Source organism: Thermobia domestica, chromosome 8 (genome assembly GCF_964235325.1).
Source record: "Thermobia domestica chromosome 8, izTheDome1.hap1.1, whole genome shotgun sequence".
Taxonomy (NCBI): domain Eukaryota; kingdom Metazoa; phylum Arthropoda; class Insecta; order Zygentoma; family Lepismatidae; genus Thermobia; species Thermobia domestica.
In genome coordinates, this window is record NC_137461.1 from 136,108,732 (window position 1) to 136,125,773 (window position 17,042).

At 33.6% G+C, this 17,042-nt stretch overlaps 1 protein-coding gene across 6 annotated transcripts in view; it reads left to right on the forward strand.

Moving 5' to 3' along the window:
* Window positions 1-14,481, forward strand: part of LOC145693226 (protein timeless-like) — a gene marked incomplete at its 3' end in the record, with an annotated part of 196,877 nt that extends 182,396 nt beyond the window's left edge. For all 6 annotated transcript variants that reach the window (XM_081769019.1, XM_081769024.1, XM_081769020.1 and 3 more), the window contains 5 exon segments: window positions 7,418-7,466; window positions 8,697-8,839; window positions 12,238-12,404; window positions 12,882-13,013; window positions 14,248-14,481. In XM_081769019.1, coding sequence (XP_081625145.1) covers window positions 7,418-7,466; window positions 8,697-8,839; window positions 12,238-12,404; window positions 12,882-13,013; window positions 14,248-14,481 — 725 coding nt within the window.
* Window positions 14,482-17,042: the final 2,561 nt, after the last annotated feature.

The following is a 17,042-nucleotide window of genomic DNA, read 5'->3' on the forward strand; positions in this document are numbered from 1 at the left end:
AGCCTATAACTCCGAAAGGAAGCATTTATGCACCCAAGTTAGTCTATACTTTTTGTCTTATCTTGGTATCAGGAATCACCTCTCAAACGTTGTCGGTGTTGTTTTGAAACACCCTATATATATATATATATATATATATATATATATATATATATATATATATATATATATATCGGGTGTTGCAAAATAAGTGTTACAACTCTTGGGAGGTGATTCCTGCCACTGAGACAAGAAAAAAACTTCTCTTCAACTTTCTGCTATCGGACATAGTTTCAGATCTACAAGGTGCCGAAAGCGTGGGAAAATGACTTTCGGACGCCAATAGTTTGGAAACTATCCAACATAAAGAGCGCGGGTAAAAAATTCACTGAAGAAGTCATACCTGCTCTATTGAATTTTGCATGTTTCACTATCCTGCCGTGCACGCGCAAGGGATTCCCCAAAGGAACGTAGGGAGTCCCGGATAATCTGCCAAATGAAACTTGGTCTAAATGGATATGAATTGATAGGCTTTCTACTAGGTAACAATAATTCGTTTGTCTTAAGTCGATATCTGGAACAAATACAAAATGGCGGACACCTTTAGGCTCGTTGTGTGTGGTTGCATAATCTCCAGGTACGGATGCTGGCCAACAGTGATGTTCTGAGTGTTAATTGTAGCGAATTTGTACTCAAATGCTCTAGAAAGACATCTGGAGTGTCGGTAGAGCATAACAGATGAAGCAGGGTGATTCACATGTGTGGAAACACTTAACGAAAAATGGCCAGAAATGCACTCATACTCAGTAAACGTGAGTTCAATACGTGGGAAATGTAAGAATTAGCGTCAAGAACATGAAAGCCATTGTCAATTCACCAATAATATTCCTTCAAACCGATGCAATATGATATGCACGGTTGCATACCAATAAGGATGCAACAACTAAGGCCAAGTTGAAATTGTGCAATTGGACTCACAAAGAAACTGGGTAAACTAAATGAATGTCACTATTGCGATCGCATGATTAGCTACATGTTGATATCAACACACACATTGGCCACATTTCAATATCGATCATGCGATCGCAATAGTGACATTCATTTAGTTTACCCAGTTTCTTTGTGAGTCCAATTGCACAATTTCAACTTGGCCTTAGTTGTTGCATCCTTATTGGTATGCAACCGTGCATATCATATTGCATCGGTTTGAAGGAATATTATTGGTGAATTGACAATGGCTTTCATGTTCTTGACGCTAATTCTTACATTTCCCACGTATTGAACTCACGTTTACTGAGTATGAGTGCATTTCTGGCCATTTTTTGTTAAGTGTTTCCACACATGTGAATCACCCTGCTTCATCTGTTATGCTCTACCGACACTCCAGATGTCTTTCTAGAGCATTTGAGTACAAATTCGCTACAATTAACACTCAAAACATCACTGTTGGCCAGCATCCGTACCTGGAGATTATGCAACCACACGCAACGGGCCTAAATGCGTCCGCCATTTTGTATTTGTTCCAGATATCGACTTAAGACAAACGAATTATTGTTACCTAGTAGAAAGCCTATCAATTCATATCCATTTAGACCAAGTTTCATTTGGCAGATTATCCGGGACTCCCTACGTTCCTTTGGGGAATCCCTTACGCGTGCACGGCAGGATTGTGAAACATGCAAAATTCAATAGAGCAGGTATGACTTCTTCAGTGAATTTTTTACCCGCGCTCTTTATGTTGGATAGTTTCCAAACTATTGGCGTCCGAAAGTCATTTTCCCACGCTTTCGGCACCTTGTAGATCTGAAACTATGTCCGATAGCAGAAAGTTGAAGAGAAGTTTTTTCTTGTCTCAGTGGCAGGAGTCACCTCCCAAGAGTTGTAACACTTATTTTGCAACACCCGATATATATATATATATATATATATATATATATATATATATATATATATATATATATATGTATATAGATAGATATAGGTGTAGATGTAGGTATAGATATATATAAGAAGACCTGACTGACTGATTTATCGATCAACTCCCAGGCCAAACTTCTTAAGCTAGAAACTTGAAATTTGGAAAGGGCATAAGATTTGTGATGCAAGGTCCCACTAAGGAGTATTTGTGGAAATTCTACGGGTAGGGAGGAAAAGAGGAATGCCAATTATTATTTTAAAATGCCCATATCTCGGAATCTCATATTGTTAGAGACATGAAATTTAGTATATGAGTTCTCATTTAAAATAATTAGACACATCTTTCAGCGTATTTTGATTTTTGATCCAGAAAGGAAGAAATGGGGTAAGAAGAGAAAGGGGTGGGAATTATTATAATAAGATGTCCATATCTAGAAATTTCGTACGGTTAGAGACATGAAGTTCGGTACGTGGACCTCTTTTTTAATATAATTAAACACGTATTTAACGTTTTTTTTTTATATTTGCACTGGAAGGGAAGAAAGAGACAGGGAGAAAAATGGTGGGGTTGCAATTGTTTAATTAGTTGGTCATATTTCGAAATACGTTAAGGTTAGAGACGTGAAATTTGGTATTTAGATTTTTATTTAAAATAATTAATGACTTGTTTCAGCGGTTTTTGATATTTTTCCTTACAGGGAAAGAAACAAAGCGGATAAAATATAAGAATGGGGGTTGCATTTGTTAAAATAAAATGTCTATATCTCGAAATCCGTTAAAGTTAGAGACGGTCATTTAAAATAATTAAATAATTAAAATAATTAAAGACAGATTTCAAAATTGGCGTTTATGCTTTTAATTTAAAATAATTAAAGTCACGTTTCAGTGTTTTTTGATGTTTCCTTTAGAAGGGAAGAAAAAGACGGGAAGAAAATGGTGGAGATTGCAATTGTTAAAATAACATGGCCATATTTCGAAATTTCTTAAGAGTAGAGGCATGTTAATTAAAGATGTGTTTCAGCACTTTATGATGTTTTTCTTAGAGGGGAAAAAAGGGAGGAATTAAGAAGGATGGGTCACAGTTCCCGTTATCCCTTAAGATTAGAGATATGTTAGGGATATAAGTAGTGCAAGGCCGTAGGTCGAACAAATTCGGGAGTCTGGAGAAGTCCTCAGCTAGCCGAAGGCTAGTCTCTCTCTCTCTCTCTCTCTCTCTCTATATATATATATATATATATATATATATATATATATATATAAGAGAAGAAGACCTGGGTGACTGACTGATCAACGCCCAGACCAAACCACTTAAGCTAGAAACTTGAAATTTTAACAGTAGATAGGATTTATGACGTAAAATACTACTGAGGAGAAATTTTTGGAAATCCGACGCGGTAGAGGGAGAAATGTTTTTTCTCCCTCATTTTTCTTCCCTTTTAGAGAAAATATCAAGAAATGATGAAACATGAATCATTTTACGTGGGAAGTCCATATATCAATTTTCATGTGTCTACCGTAGCAAGATTAGGAGATACGGACATAATCTTCTCTACAGATAAAAAGAAGATATCTTGAGTGAATGACTAACTGATCACCCACAAACCAAACCGCTTAAGATAGAAATTTGAAATGTTATACGATTTGTGTGTTGGCCATAGGTCAAACAAGTGCGGGAATCTAAGGGCGAAATCTTAAGCTAACCGAAGGCTAATATATAATAAACGCAATAGATAGTTAGATAGATATAGGACGTTCTGAAACACTTAAATATTTGGGTATGTGTGTATGTGATTCCTGACTCCAAACAAGAGAATAAGTATAGAACAACCTGGTTGCAGGAATGCCTCCTTTCGGCTCTGTAGACAGTCGAAAATTCGTCGAAAAAAATGCGACAATAGTTATAACTTGGAACTGGAACGTCGAATCAAAGACGAGTAAAGGGTGCGTTCATTATTTTTAGTCGTAGATGTCATTACAATTTGATGGATTCGGGAGTGGCGCAAGTGTGGCCTCCAAGAAATTAGTGGATTTCTTGGGTATTCTACTAAAAATAAAGGCAATAAATAAGAAGCACCTCTATCCATTGTATGCAATATGGGGCCCAAGTGCTGGATGCAAATCAGTTTTCACACTTATTAGACTTCATCATATGCAGGAAAGAGTGTTAGAATATAACACCAAAGAACTTTGGGAAATGATTCCTTACACGAAGATATATATATAATTGTACCATTATAGGTGCACAGGTGCGTAGCTGTTGCCCGCCGAAAATTTGACAGAATGATACTGAAAAGCACCATAGTACGCGAAGTGTCGGATCAAGGTTAGGTAAAAAGGATGAGCAAGTATTTTCATTTCTAGATTCCACTAATGTACCAGTGCATGTGGAACAGGGGCGGCGTAAAATTTAACATCAACGAGAAGAAGGGAATTTTCGATCTTGAAAAGAACCACTATTGCTGAATATTTGCGGTTCATCGTCTATTTTTCATCAGAATGACAACCCTATGCAGGAATTTTTCCCAGCTATTTCATACATTCAGAGAAACGTGTACTCGAAATTTCAATTCTGATTGGCCGGTGTAACTCATGTGCCACCCATGAATACAACTGTGTAACCTTTCCGATTGCGCAGGAACATTGAACAACAGTGGTATTGTATATGCCTAACTTATCTGCAATTGCAAGAACAATTTTCCGAGAGTTTGTTTGCGTGGTGTTTCTGAGGAAATCACCAGAGCATGATATTGGTCGGTGGCCATGGAATTCATTTATCAGCGTTGTATCACCAATACTAAATTTTACAAACCAAAGACGTCCATTCACCACCATACCAGATGTCCAGAATACTCCAGTTTGAACTCGTAAATAAAACTGAATAACAATTGTGATCTCCATGATACATTTTCATGCAACTTTGTTTAACAACCTACTGCGTACTGAGTTACTGGGCACCTCTTCTGAACAAGAAGTTGGAATTCGTATTCGCGATATCAGTTCATCCATTGGTTGCATTTCATCTTAGTAGCCAACGCTGCTCTTAGCTCTTAAGTGAAGCGGTCATTGGTTTTATACGCGGCAGGACTATATTGACGGGAAGATGTACACAATATTATTCAGATTGTGGATTCCCTGGTCTCCTTTCGTTACATAATGCAAATACTGGTTTGATATCTTCCCTAAACCCCAGGTGTCTTCCTTCTCCGTACATGCTAGCTAAGGAATGACTCGTCCCTCGGATGTAAGTATGATGACTTATAGTAATAGATGCCTTTATAATTCTACAACGCACTTCGCAATAGTTTTGCCATTATGGCCCCCTTCACCCCCACTTACACACATGCACACACAAGAGGCGTCCAGAGCACAAGAGAATTCAGTTTAATTACCAAAGTTGCGAGAAAAAGAGACATGAAGTTTGTACGGTGCGCTAAGAACATGGAGAAGGTAACACTGTTTTTAAATTATATAAGAGCTTTTTTCAGTACCTGGACATGGATCTTGTAAGCTTTGAAAGAGGCTTCAGTTAGAGATCATAAAACTAAAATATATCCAAAATTACTAAAAATAGTGGACTTGATTCCTTTGTACACTGAAAGCACCTTATGCAGTGGTACTTTCCTATTTCGGCCAATGTCTGTTTTACATATTTCACTTGTTACATACGTGGCACATTCGTATTTATTTGTCTTTATTCCAATTCGTTTCGTTACGATAATAATTAAAAAAAAAAGTGAAACAAATTTACCGCCCTGCACTTGTGTCCTTCAGCCAAAATAAGATACATGATTAATGAAAGTGAATAACTCTAAAAAGATTGGTAGAATGAGAATGTGGAAATTGAAGAATTGCGAAAGAAAACACAGACACGATATTGTCGACTACGAATTCCTATGACATGGGATCGAAGCAGGCCCGTAGCCAACCCAAAAACTTAGGGGGGGGGGGGCTGAAGTTGGGGGTCCCGATCCAACCATATGATAGTTCATCACCATATTGATGAACCATCACCATAATGTTCTTTTGCAAGCCTAATGTAAAACTTTTTGGGGGCCAGCAAAAATTTAGGGGGTGGCCCCCCTAGACCCCCCCTGGATACGGGCCTGGATCGAAGCAAGGAACGAAAGCACCACAGGTGACACCTGAGCCATTATGTTCCTGCAATAATATCCATTTGTGACTAATAGATTTTCAATCGTTGTTTCTCTACTTAGTCACAGTACTAGTAAATATTTCGAAACAATTCAGTGTTAGTATTTTCGGATTTATCGTAAGTTTTTTCGTAGAAAACCTCATAAATTTCACCCGCTGACACATTAATGGAATCTAGGGATGGAAATAATTGCTAAACCTTTTCACTCGAGTTTGATCGAACACTTTGTTCTTGCGCTATGGTTTTTTTTTTTTTTTTTTTTTTTTTTTTAGCATCATCTGTCAATTTTTTGGCGAGCAACAACTACGAAATGACGCATTTGTCCACCTACGTTAGTCCATAACTTATTTACATGTATTCATGTAAGGAATCATTTCTTAGAGTTCCTTTGTGTTGTACTTGAATACCCTCTTCTATGTGTGCTGAAGTTTTGGTACGGGTGAAACCTATCTAGCACTTAGTCTTCATAGCCTATCGTAAAGTCTAAGGGATGCTGTTTACTTTCTGCCCTTACTTTTGGTAGAGTATCCATGAAATTCCTTAATTTCTTTGGGGGTTAGCCTTGCGCCGCCCCTGTACCACATTCAATGTGCATTAATGACATCTACGACTAATAATAATGAACGTCCCTTTTTATCTAATTTCGATCCAACGTTCCCTTCCCGAGTTATAGCTGTTCGCGCATTTTTCCGATAAGTTTCTGACTGGCCATAGAGACGAAAGAAGGTGTTTCTACAACCAGGTTTGTCTATGCTTTTTGTTTATTTGTCTTTTTGTCTTTTTACTTTGCTTTTTGGTGCCAGGAATCACTTCCAAAAGGCGTTAAAGTTATTCCCAAATACCTTGTATGTATTTAATTTTATATTTCTTAATTATTTTGAAGTGACTAATAGATTTGGTATTATTTGGCAACTTTTTATATCTCCTTAGACAAATATTGTAGAGGCACGAGAGATCTGCATTCGATTACCGACCGTACTCATGTGGTTAATGATATTTTTCCAATGTTTCTGATGTTACGCTTCATAAAATAAAGTTTTTCAAAAAATAATAAGTTATGGAAACACTTTTTTTTTTTTGGTCTTCTGTGGTGTCGTTACTACATCTATTGGCCTTGTTTTTCATTTTGGAGAAAGAATTGCGCGTTATAACAACGAAACTGATTAAGAAATATTTTCGATATTGGAAAGCATATTAAATTCTATACTAGTATTTATATTTATTTGAATATTGTTCATTAATTTTACTTTTTAAAAATGAAATCATTATCTAAAAGTACGATTTTAAGACATTTAATTGGTATTATGAATATGATGTTTTAGTAAAAAAAAAATTCTTAGTCTTATTTTGGAACGTTTTTCATTTCAGAATAACTGGACATCTTCACATGGCGACTACAACAAGAACATTCCAAAAGGTATGCTGAAATTAATTATATCGTTATTGCTTAGCAAAACTTGGTAAATAACACAAATTATACCATAAGCTCCCTGGAACAATCATTTTTCTTATGGCCATAATTATTTCCGAAAATATAATGATATTTAGATTACAAAAATAAAAATATCATCTAACACTTAATATTCTCTTAACTTTGTTGTTATGGATTAGAGGAATATGTGTCTTTGATTACCTGGTGTAATCTTTCCCTGACTTCACAGGTCAAGGAAAGTGTAGGGAGGACAATTGGTAGGGATTTTTTTTCTAATACTGAGTACTTGAATTTATTGAAGCTGTTTGTAAATCTAATGAAAAACCTACTGGCAAGAAAAAAAGAAACGATAAAGAAATGTATTAGGCATAAAACAAAGAAAGATGCTACTATTTTCAGGTTTCTCGAAATATTTATTAGAACAAGAATATAAAATTAGAATATTATATTAAGGTATATAATATATAGTATTATAATAACGTAACTATATTCTTATATCCTTATTCTAATATCCTAGTATTAACCTAATGTTCTCTATATTACCTTAATATAGAGAACATTAGATTAATACTAGGATATTAGAGTAAGCATATAAGAATATAGTTACGTTATTATAATGTAATGCCAAATAAATCTAAAACTCAAATTGAATATTTTTAATACATTTTATGTGGAAACAGGAATTCATTCCTGGATTTAGGTCATGGTAATTTCAATAGAAACTATTATATCATTGATAACTTTTATAATAATTACTAAATGCAATATTCATAAACATTCATAGGAAACTTTTATTTTTTTTCCTGCCCTACTGATACATAAATAAATACACCTAATGTGTGTTGCAAGGAATTTAAATAGATAAATAAATAAATCAGTAGACAGAAATAAAATCTTTTCAACAGATATTTAAAGAAATGGGACATGTAATTATATTTTCAAAGAATTGAACACATATTGAAATCAAAGTCTGATGGGTGAACTATACGAAAGATTTTGAACCTATCCCAGGTATTTCGTTAGTGTAAGATGAAAATATGCTGAGTTACAGAAGTATTATATGGATACATGCCTTATACCTATATTGCAGCCATACGTAACACTCAATATAATCTGTTACCTAAAATTTAAAACAATTTTATTTAGTTAATTAAAATTTGTAATTAATTACTTGCTATTTCAAGTAATAAAATGTACATTACGTAAATGTTGTAGGTGATCTCGAAGTTTCAAAGAAGTCACAGAATAAATCTCCGAAACCTGTGAAAAATTGCAGCAAGAAAGATCGACAAAGTGATGCAGATAGTGGTGTTTCGTCAATGGCGTCCCTCTCTCTACAATCTTCCTCAGAATCACGTGTAAGAAAATAGTTTCTTTTAATATTTAGATGTGTTTATAATTTAAATCCTGTGACGATTTGAAGGGCATCTTCTTATTACAAAAACAAATATGTTACATTAATTAAAGTTTTTCTGCACCTAAGTAGCTAGCGCGCGTAGTCCCGGATTTGGTTTTCGGTGAGGACAAAATTTTCTCTGCAGATCCGTAATAGTGAGATAATTAGATAGCTACCTTAATTAAGTGGTAGCGAAATCCAGTCTGAAAACCAACGAATCTTCTTGCAGTAACACTTCATAAAACGAATTAATCTCAGATTCCATTATGTCAATTAGGAATCAAAAGTAGAATTATCTTCCTATGCATGTAAGAAACGTTTCTAGTCTTACGTTGTTCAAAAGTAAGTACTATAAACTATTTCCGTCAAATTTGATCAATTTCAGCAATATTTCAGTGCCCATTATAGTCGAGATTCATATTAACTTATTTTATTTCATATATCATATATGATTTGTGAAGCGTATTGTTCTATTGGTTTTTTTTTTTTTTTTTTTTTTTTGAAATTTAAATGAGGGGAAAAATGCCTCAACTCTTCCATTATAAATAAATATATGCTTGTAACGCAAAATCTAACACACACGCATATATATGTGTGTGTTAGATTTTGATCTTAGTTTTCAGCTAGACTGTTTTAATAAGTTATTTTAGAGATAAGATATGTAATACTTTTATGAAGATGAGGCATTCTACATAGATATGTAAACCTCCACGGTGGTCTAGTGACTAGCACGTGCGCCTTTGATGCATATGGTTCTGGGTGCGATTCCCGGTAGGAGAGCACAAAAATTTTAATTTCACAATGATTGACTTTCACTAATCATCCGCCTTCTTTATGTTAAAAGGCGTAACCGTGGGGCATTAAATAAAAATATTTCATTTCATTTTCATAATACAAGTTAATACGAATACTTACGTATGATCATACTTCTATTTAACATATATATATATATATATATATATATATATATATATATATATTATAGAAATTAAGCACACAAATACATATTGAATGTTCACGAAAGAATTACTACCTATTTCTTTTATGATCTACTCATTTGCTACGAATTCCAAATGACAGATTTGATTTATTAGATATCATATAGTTGTGCAGTTTATATTATTTTATATTGCTTAGAATAATGCATTGATGACTTCGTAAATTATTAATTGTTCGTATAACTTTGCCTAAATACAGATGGTGATCAGAAAAATGGAAACACCTGAACGAAATTGCAATTTACCAGATTAATATGGTGTCGGGCCACCTTTCGCCTTCAGAACAGCCTTGATGCGACGTAGGATGGAGGCATAGAGGTCGTGAATGGTAGCAAGTGGAATTTTACACCATTCCTCGTGCAGGGCATCGGCCAGTTCTGAGAAAGAGGATGGAAGTGGAAATCGTCGCCGGAGTCGTGTTTCCAAGACGGACCACAGATGTTCAATTATGTTGAGATCTGGGGATTGGGCGGGCCAGGGGAGGTGTTGAACTTCATCCCGATGTTCCTCAAACCACGCTGCAACAACTCCAGCTGTGTGAATGGTGCATTATCATCCTGGAAGATGGCGTCATTGTCCGGCAACAACATCCGGACCATAGGACGCAAGTGGTCTCCTAAAATTGCGACATAATCGTTGGCAGTGATTCGTCCGCTAAGTGTGACAACAGGACCCAATGAAAACCATGATATGGCGGCCCACAGCATCACCGAGCCGCCGCCATGTTTCACAGTTAGGCGGAGACACTCAAGATCATAAGCTTCTTTGGGCGTTCTCCACACATAAACACGGCCCGTGGTTGGGAATAGAGTGAAGGATGGCTCATCCGACCATACCACACGTTTCCAGTCCTGAACGGTCCAAGTTGCATGGTCGCGGCACCATTTGCGGCGTGCGAAAGCGTTATGGTTCCTGATGAGCGGTTTGGCCCGTGCAACACGACCCCCTAAGTTCATGTCATGTAATTCGCGGCGGACCGTGATTGTCGAAACAGGGTGGGGGAGGTGCTGATTGAGTTCCTCCGTCACTTACCCCGCAGTGGCACGACGGTTCTGCGTGACAATGCGCTTTAATACCCGGCATGACCTGTCACTCATGATTTTCTTCCGCCCACTGTTCCGCTTCCCCGATGTGGCTTTCCCGTGTGTTGTGTAGGCCGTCATCACCTTCGACACTGTCCCACGCGACACACCTAACACAGTAGCCACTGCCGTCACGCTCACTCCACATAACCGCGCACCAACAATTTGCCCTCTTTGAAAATCTGAGAGGTCTCCCATTTTACACTACCTCCGTCTATGTTCGCAAGTTTAAACCCGTTTTCAGAAGAATAACGCATTAAAAAAGAATCTTACTTTCTGGAGTAGGTATGCTTCTTTTAGAATCACTCGTATAAGAACATAAAGCAACAATTACAATCTTTTTATCTACTTAGTCTCTCTGTATGGCCAAGTGGCTAACACGCAAGCGGAAGCCTCATAACTTTCCCACATTTAACGAAAATATGCGATAGAAACATAATTAGTAAATAGTAAGTATTGATATGTAAATTACTTGCGGGACACCATATTTACTAGAATTGATAAGTCCACTTGCATATAGGTATTTTGATAACCTTATTGACAAAAACTAATGTCTATATTTCGATAACTTTCGACTGTCACTTAGATCAAAATTTCCATATCGATTGTCACAAAACTCAATTTTTTGACGTTCCCATTGTATTTCGTGTATTATTCTACTGAGCTCAACAATGATAACGTTGGCAAGTTCTTTTCTGCGGATTTTGAAGTTATATTTTTACTTTAATATGTTTGATCATTTTTGCTTGGAATTTAAGTGCTGTACTCAGTCTTCAGGAGGAGAAAATACTGATAGTGCACATACTTTAAAAAATAGTAGGTTTGATTCTGTGATTTGTTATTCAACAGCCTATTTGAAGCAAGATGTTTGTTATGTGTATTTAAATATGTTAATAACCTTCCTAAATGAACAATCCTTAAAAGTGTAAATCAGATCTACTGTTTTAAAATATTGAAACCTCATATTATACATCGTAGTGAAACTCTTTTTATGATGTATACTTCTTTTATAATGTATACTACTGTTCATAATGTATACTTCTCCTATATGAAACCCTTTTCACTGAAAAACTCCCATTTAAGAAAAAAAATCTCTATGTAATACGTTAAATAGGGGTTATATTATATTATTATTTCATAGAGACATGTTTTAGATGATTTAATTTTATTAGCATTTTTGCAAAAGATTTTTTAGAGTTTTTAAAAATATTTTAACTTACATAGAAATTTGATTCAATAATAATTATATTACATGTTAATTAATTGCAATGCATTCCCAGATGAACCATTTTCAACACACATCGAATTGGCATTGTGAAAATTCGTCTGGACAGAAAAGAGAATGTACTTCTTCTGAGGTATCTGATTGTGGTTACTCCACTCAACTGGAAAATCAAGAATCTATCTCCACATCCAGCAATGAAGATGAAGGTCCACATGCAAAGAGGTAAGTACAGTAATTAATGACTACCCTTTAATTAGTAAAAAATTATGAAATGAAACTCTCATTCATTTACTTCTATATATATATATACCAAGTGTATTAAAAGATCGGGGCCATAGCCCAACTTTGTTATGAGAAAAAGTATGAAAAAATGGAAAGAGAGGAAAGTTGTTGGAAATAGGTGGTTTCCATTCTAAAATGGTGGAATTTTTTCCAATCGCATCAGCAGTTTGGGCTCCACACTGGTAAAGCCTCCTATGTTAAATGAAAAAAGTATCGTTTCCAATTCAGTAGGTTATTAGAACGAATACGAGTTAGTTTGTCATAAAGAATATTAGCTTCTTGTTGGATAATCGCTGAAGAACAAGTAATGTTAAATATACATAATTTTAGTCTTTGGTACCCAATATAAAAATATTAATGACATATTGTTTGTCACTGAAAAATGTAAATATAGAACTTATTCATTTTTTATTAAAGAAATGTGAAACTTGTCCATCAAAAACCACACACAATGGTCCAGAAAGCTCGACCTGCGAAACCAATTCAGACACAACAAGACAAGAACGAATCAAGAAGGAAGAAACTGGTTAAAAGGAGTAAAACACACATGTAAGTTTGAGGTTATTGGAAACTAGTTACCTTAATACTTTGGAAAAAGCTTGTTTCAATGCAAATATCACTTTCCTTATCTATACACTGTTCATGGAATCGTATGTGATTTATGTTGAAAATATAGTTGCTATTAAAACCATATGTATAAACTTCTAGTTTGTGAAGTTCAGGACGTTCTGAAATATTTCAATAACTTATGTAAGATGTTCATATATGAAATAATATCTATGTACCGTTTAAGAGCACGTAATTGATAAATTTGAAATAAAGTAATAGAACTTGTGAAATTTTGTGTGTTTGAATGCCATGTTTTATGTATAAAACTCATAGATATTAAATACCACTCCAATAATTTACTTGACATACATAGTTAATAAGTAATATAAAATCGTTATACTCAGTTGTTTTTACACAACAATCTAAGTAAATATTGATCCACATTGTAAAATTAGGATTCATTCTAATTTGATTCATATAATATAGAACTTTTGGTATACTTTAATAAAGCTAGATACTCGTAGCTTATTATATAATTTAATACCTGTGTGAAGAAGTGAGTTTTTTAAATTACTTATTGAGCAATGGAACACATGAGCGTATAATAATAATGCAATGATTTACCTATAATATTCCTTCACTGCGTTTTTTTTTTTTTTTTTTTTTTTTTTTTAAATCTACATTCCTATTGCTCTAGTGGACAATTTTCACCAAGCCAGAAGATTTAAATTATTTTCCGATGTAGATCTTTACATAGTTGTTTGGAATTCTACGACACACAAATTACGAGTCATATGAATTTCATTATTAATCTGAATCTCACTAATTAAAGCATTTTGTAAATAATATACAAAGGGGAAATTATAAGCTTTTCAAAATATAGTTTGAATGATTGTCTTACCTTTGTTTCTAACACAATACGTTTTTCGTCTTTTAAGTGTTGATATAATATTCTTTACCCCTTGATGTATACTTAAGATTTCAAAAATATTGTTTTGTTACTTGATAATTTGATACTGATTAAGAATTGTTGAAATTCAGCTTGATAACTTGAATGTTTCCGAATTGCGATCTTCCTTTTTGAATTAACTCGTACCATAATTTATTCGTATACTTTATCACAAGCAAATTCTATATTGATTCTCTTTACCGCTTTCAGTTAGTTTGTTTATTGTGTTGTAACTAATAAGAAAAGTAGATATACAATAAAACTAACTTCTTACATTTTTTAAAGGATGAATATCAAGGCGTTAGTACACCATACCCCGACGGATGAAGATATCTCCAATCTGTTGAAGGAATTCACTGTGGATTTCCTTTTGAAAGGTTATGGATCACTCGTCGAAGATCTACACAATCAAATGCTGTCAAATCTTCACTTACAAATAGATACTTCACATTTCTTCTGGCTGGTGACTTACTTTCTTAAATTTGCCACTCAACTGGAATTGGAACTGGAACACATAAGGTGATGTGGTTTTTGTTTAGTTTCGCACTTTTAAGTAATACAATTTATTTCTTCCATATTAATAAGTGTACAAGTATGTGTTAATCTTCTTTAAATATTTGTAATCAAAATTTAATTTAAAAATGTTAAAATTTAATGTTTGTCTCAGTTCTTTAAACTAAATTTTCTTTTTCTTTCAAACAAATAAAATTAATTATTATATTCACTCTTTACCATTATTGTTATATTATTAACACGATAGTTATATGTTTAGCTAGTTTTTCTTAATTGTGTTAAATATTTCATCATCTAATTCGATGATTTTTCACCATTTCTTGTTCGATATGGATTCCTTGATTTGTATTATGTACTATCCAACTTGAGTTCTAACTATCTGTTTTCATTTAGTTTAAAACACTGCACAATATTTAATAAAGGACTTAATTGTAAGTACTATTAATACAAAGAATTCTTCTTTCGACTAAATCAAAAGTAATATAATTATTTCCACACCTCCAATTCTTGTCAAATTTTTATCAAATATTGTGTTTTTTGCTTTAAAAATTGCAGGATAAAAAAAATCCGAGAAGTATAATATATTTCGTAATGTTTAATGGGTAATCATTGTACTTGTAAGTATATATCATAACTTGCACATTATACATATACACATTTATCACAATATATACGCATTCGTCTACATTATACCCATTTTCAATATTCTTATTTTTCACCATAGTTACTGGCATTAATTTATTAACGATTTTCATTCGCTCGTTTCGATTTGTTTCAAAATATTTTGATTCTGAATATTTACATTCAGTTATATTGTAGTTTGTTTCTAAGCATTCACTTCTACATATTTACATAGATGCATTGGTTTTCGTGTATGTTCAGTTGTATAATTTCCAATTATGATTTCGATGTAAATGTATTTGATTATTCTTTCATCCTATGACCTCCATGTTTTTATCAATTGTCGGAATTATAATTTATAAAACTATAAGTGATAATCTTATTATGCTCTCCTGTAGTGCCATTTTAATGATGACAACAATCAAATTACTTACATAAATTAACCAATATTGTGTAAGTTTAATAAAATAATATTAAGAATTCTAATGAAAATCTTCAGCCTTAACTTACCAGATATTTTCTCGTCTATTCTGTCCTTCATTCGATTTTTTTTTTTTTTTTTTTTAAAGAAGTAGTTTCTTGCGACTTACATCATTTTTAAGAACAAAGTTAGATGTGTATTCATTAGGTATGTCAAGCTATTTTCTTTCTTCACTATTTTACGCAATATATTGTTCATTTTCATATAAACAAAACCTACTTTCAGTAGGGTACAACATTTATTCTTCTTAAAATAGCATGCAATCAAAAGTCTACGAAGTAAATGCAAATGTAGCTATATACGCATAGGCTTGAAGGAAAAGTCACATCAAAGAGCTTGTCTCAGAGGCAATGAAACCCTTAATTCTGACCTTTAAAACATTGTATTGAAAATATACTCAGAATTTCCAGAATTCAGATTTTGAACAAAATAAATTACATGAAAGAAAAACACAGAAGAAAACAGATATTATCTTATTACATAAGTGTCAAAGATGAAAACAAAAAGAAAAAGGTTTGGGATGAAATTATTGAATGTTCCACAGAAAAAGTTTTCAAAAATACTTATTTCAAAAGTAATAAATATATATTTATTTCAATATAATTAAAAAAATACTCATTACAAATTTTCCTACTCAGCGACTTTTCGGTAACTAAAGTTGAGTTACTTAATGTGACCTGGGAAGAAGCAATAAAATAAAATTATATACGCAAACAGATAAATAAAACCGTAAGAACTAAGCAAGTTCACAATGCACATTGTGTAAATTGAATTTTAAAATAAAGGTAATTAATTCTCGGACTACCTTATTTTCAATTTAACCTAAAATAAATCTATAGCATAAGGCTCGATGAAGACTGCAACCATAAAAGTTGAAAATTTGCTTGCTGAGCTTGTACTGGAATTAAGTTTTATTTATATTTTTATTATTGTTGAAACAAAATTAAATATATGAACGAGAATATAGAAAGGAACATGCTACCACAAACTCTCCTTCATTAGACCTATGTTCCTTTCCATTTCCTTCAATCGAATTTACTATATATATATATATATATATATATATATATATATATATAATGTATAGCGTTTTTCTAAAGCGGTGTCGCATCGCAGCTTGCAACACAAAATCATAGAAATACGATGCAAACGAAATATTGAATCGCAAAATGTAATGCACTTGTGATTTCGGTTTATTATCCGAGTTAGCTGAATTAGAAAAGAAAAAAAAAAAAAAAGTAGTTCGATGTCATATGCTTGTAAACATTCAGTGATAAAGTTTAAGTGTATTTTAGGATTTTAATAATTCACCGTTCTGAGAGACAATCTGTATAATGCTTGGTGGGACCTTTCAGTGAGGGTTTTCTTCCAACCACTATTCCGTGAGTTTTGTAGGACGTCATAACCTTGGACACTATCCCTCGCGACACATTCAACACGCTTGTCGCTTTCATCACGCTCGCAC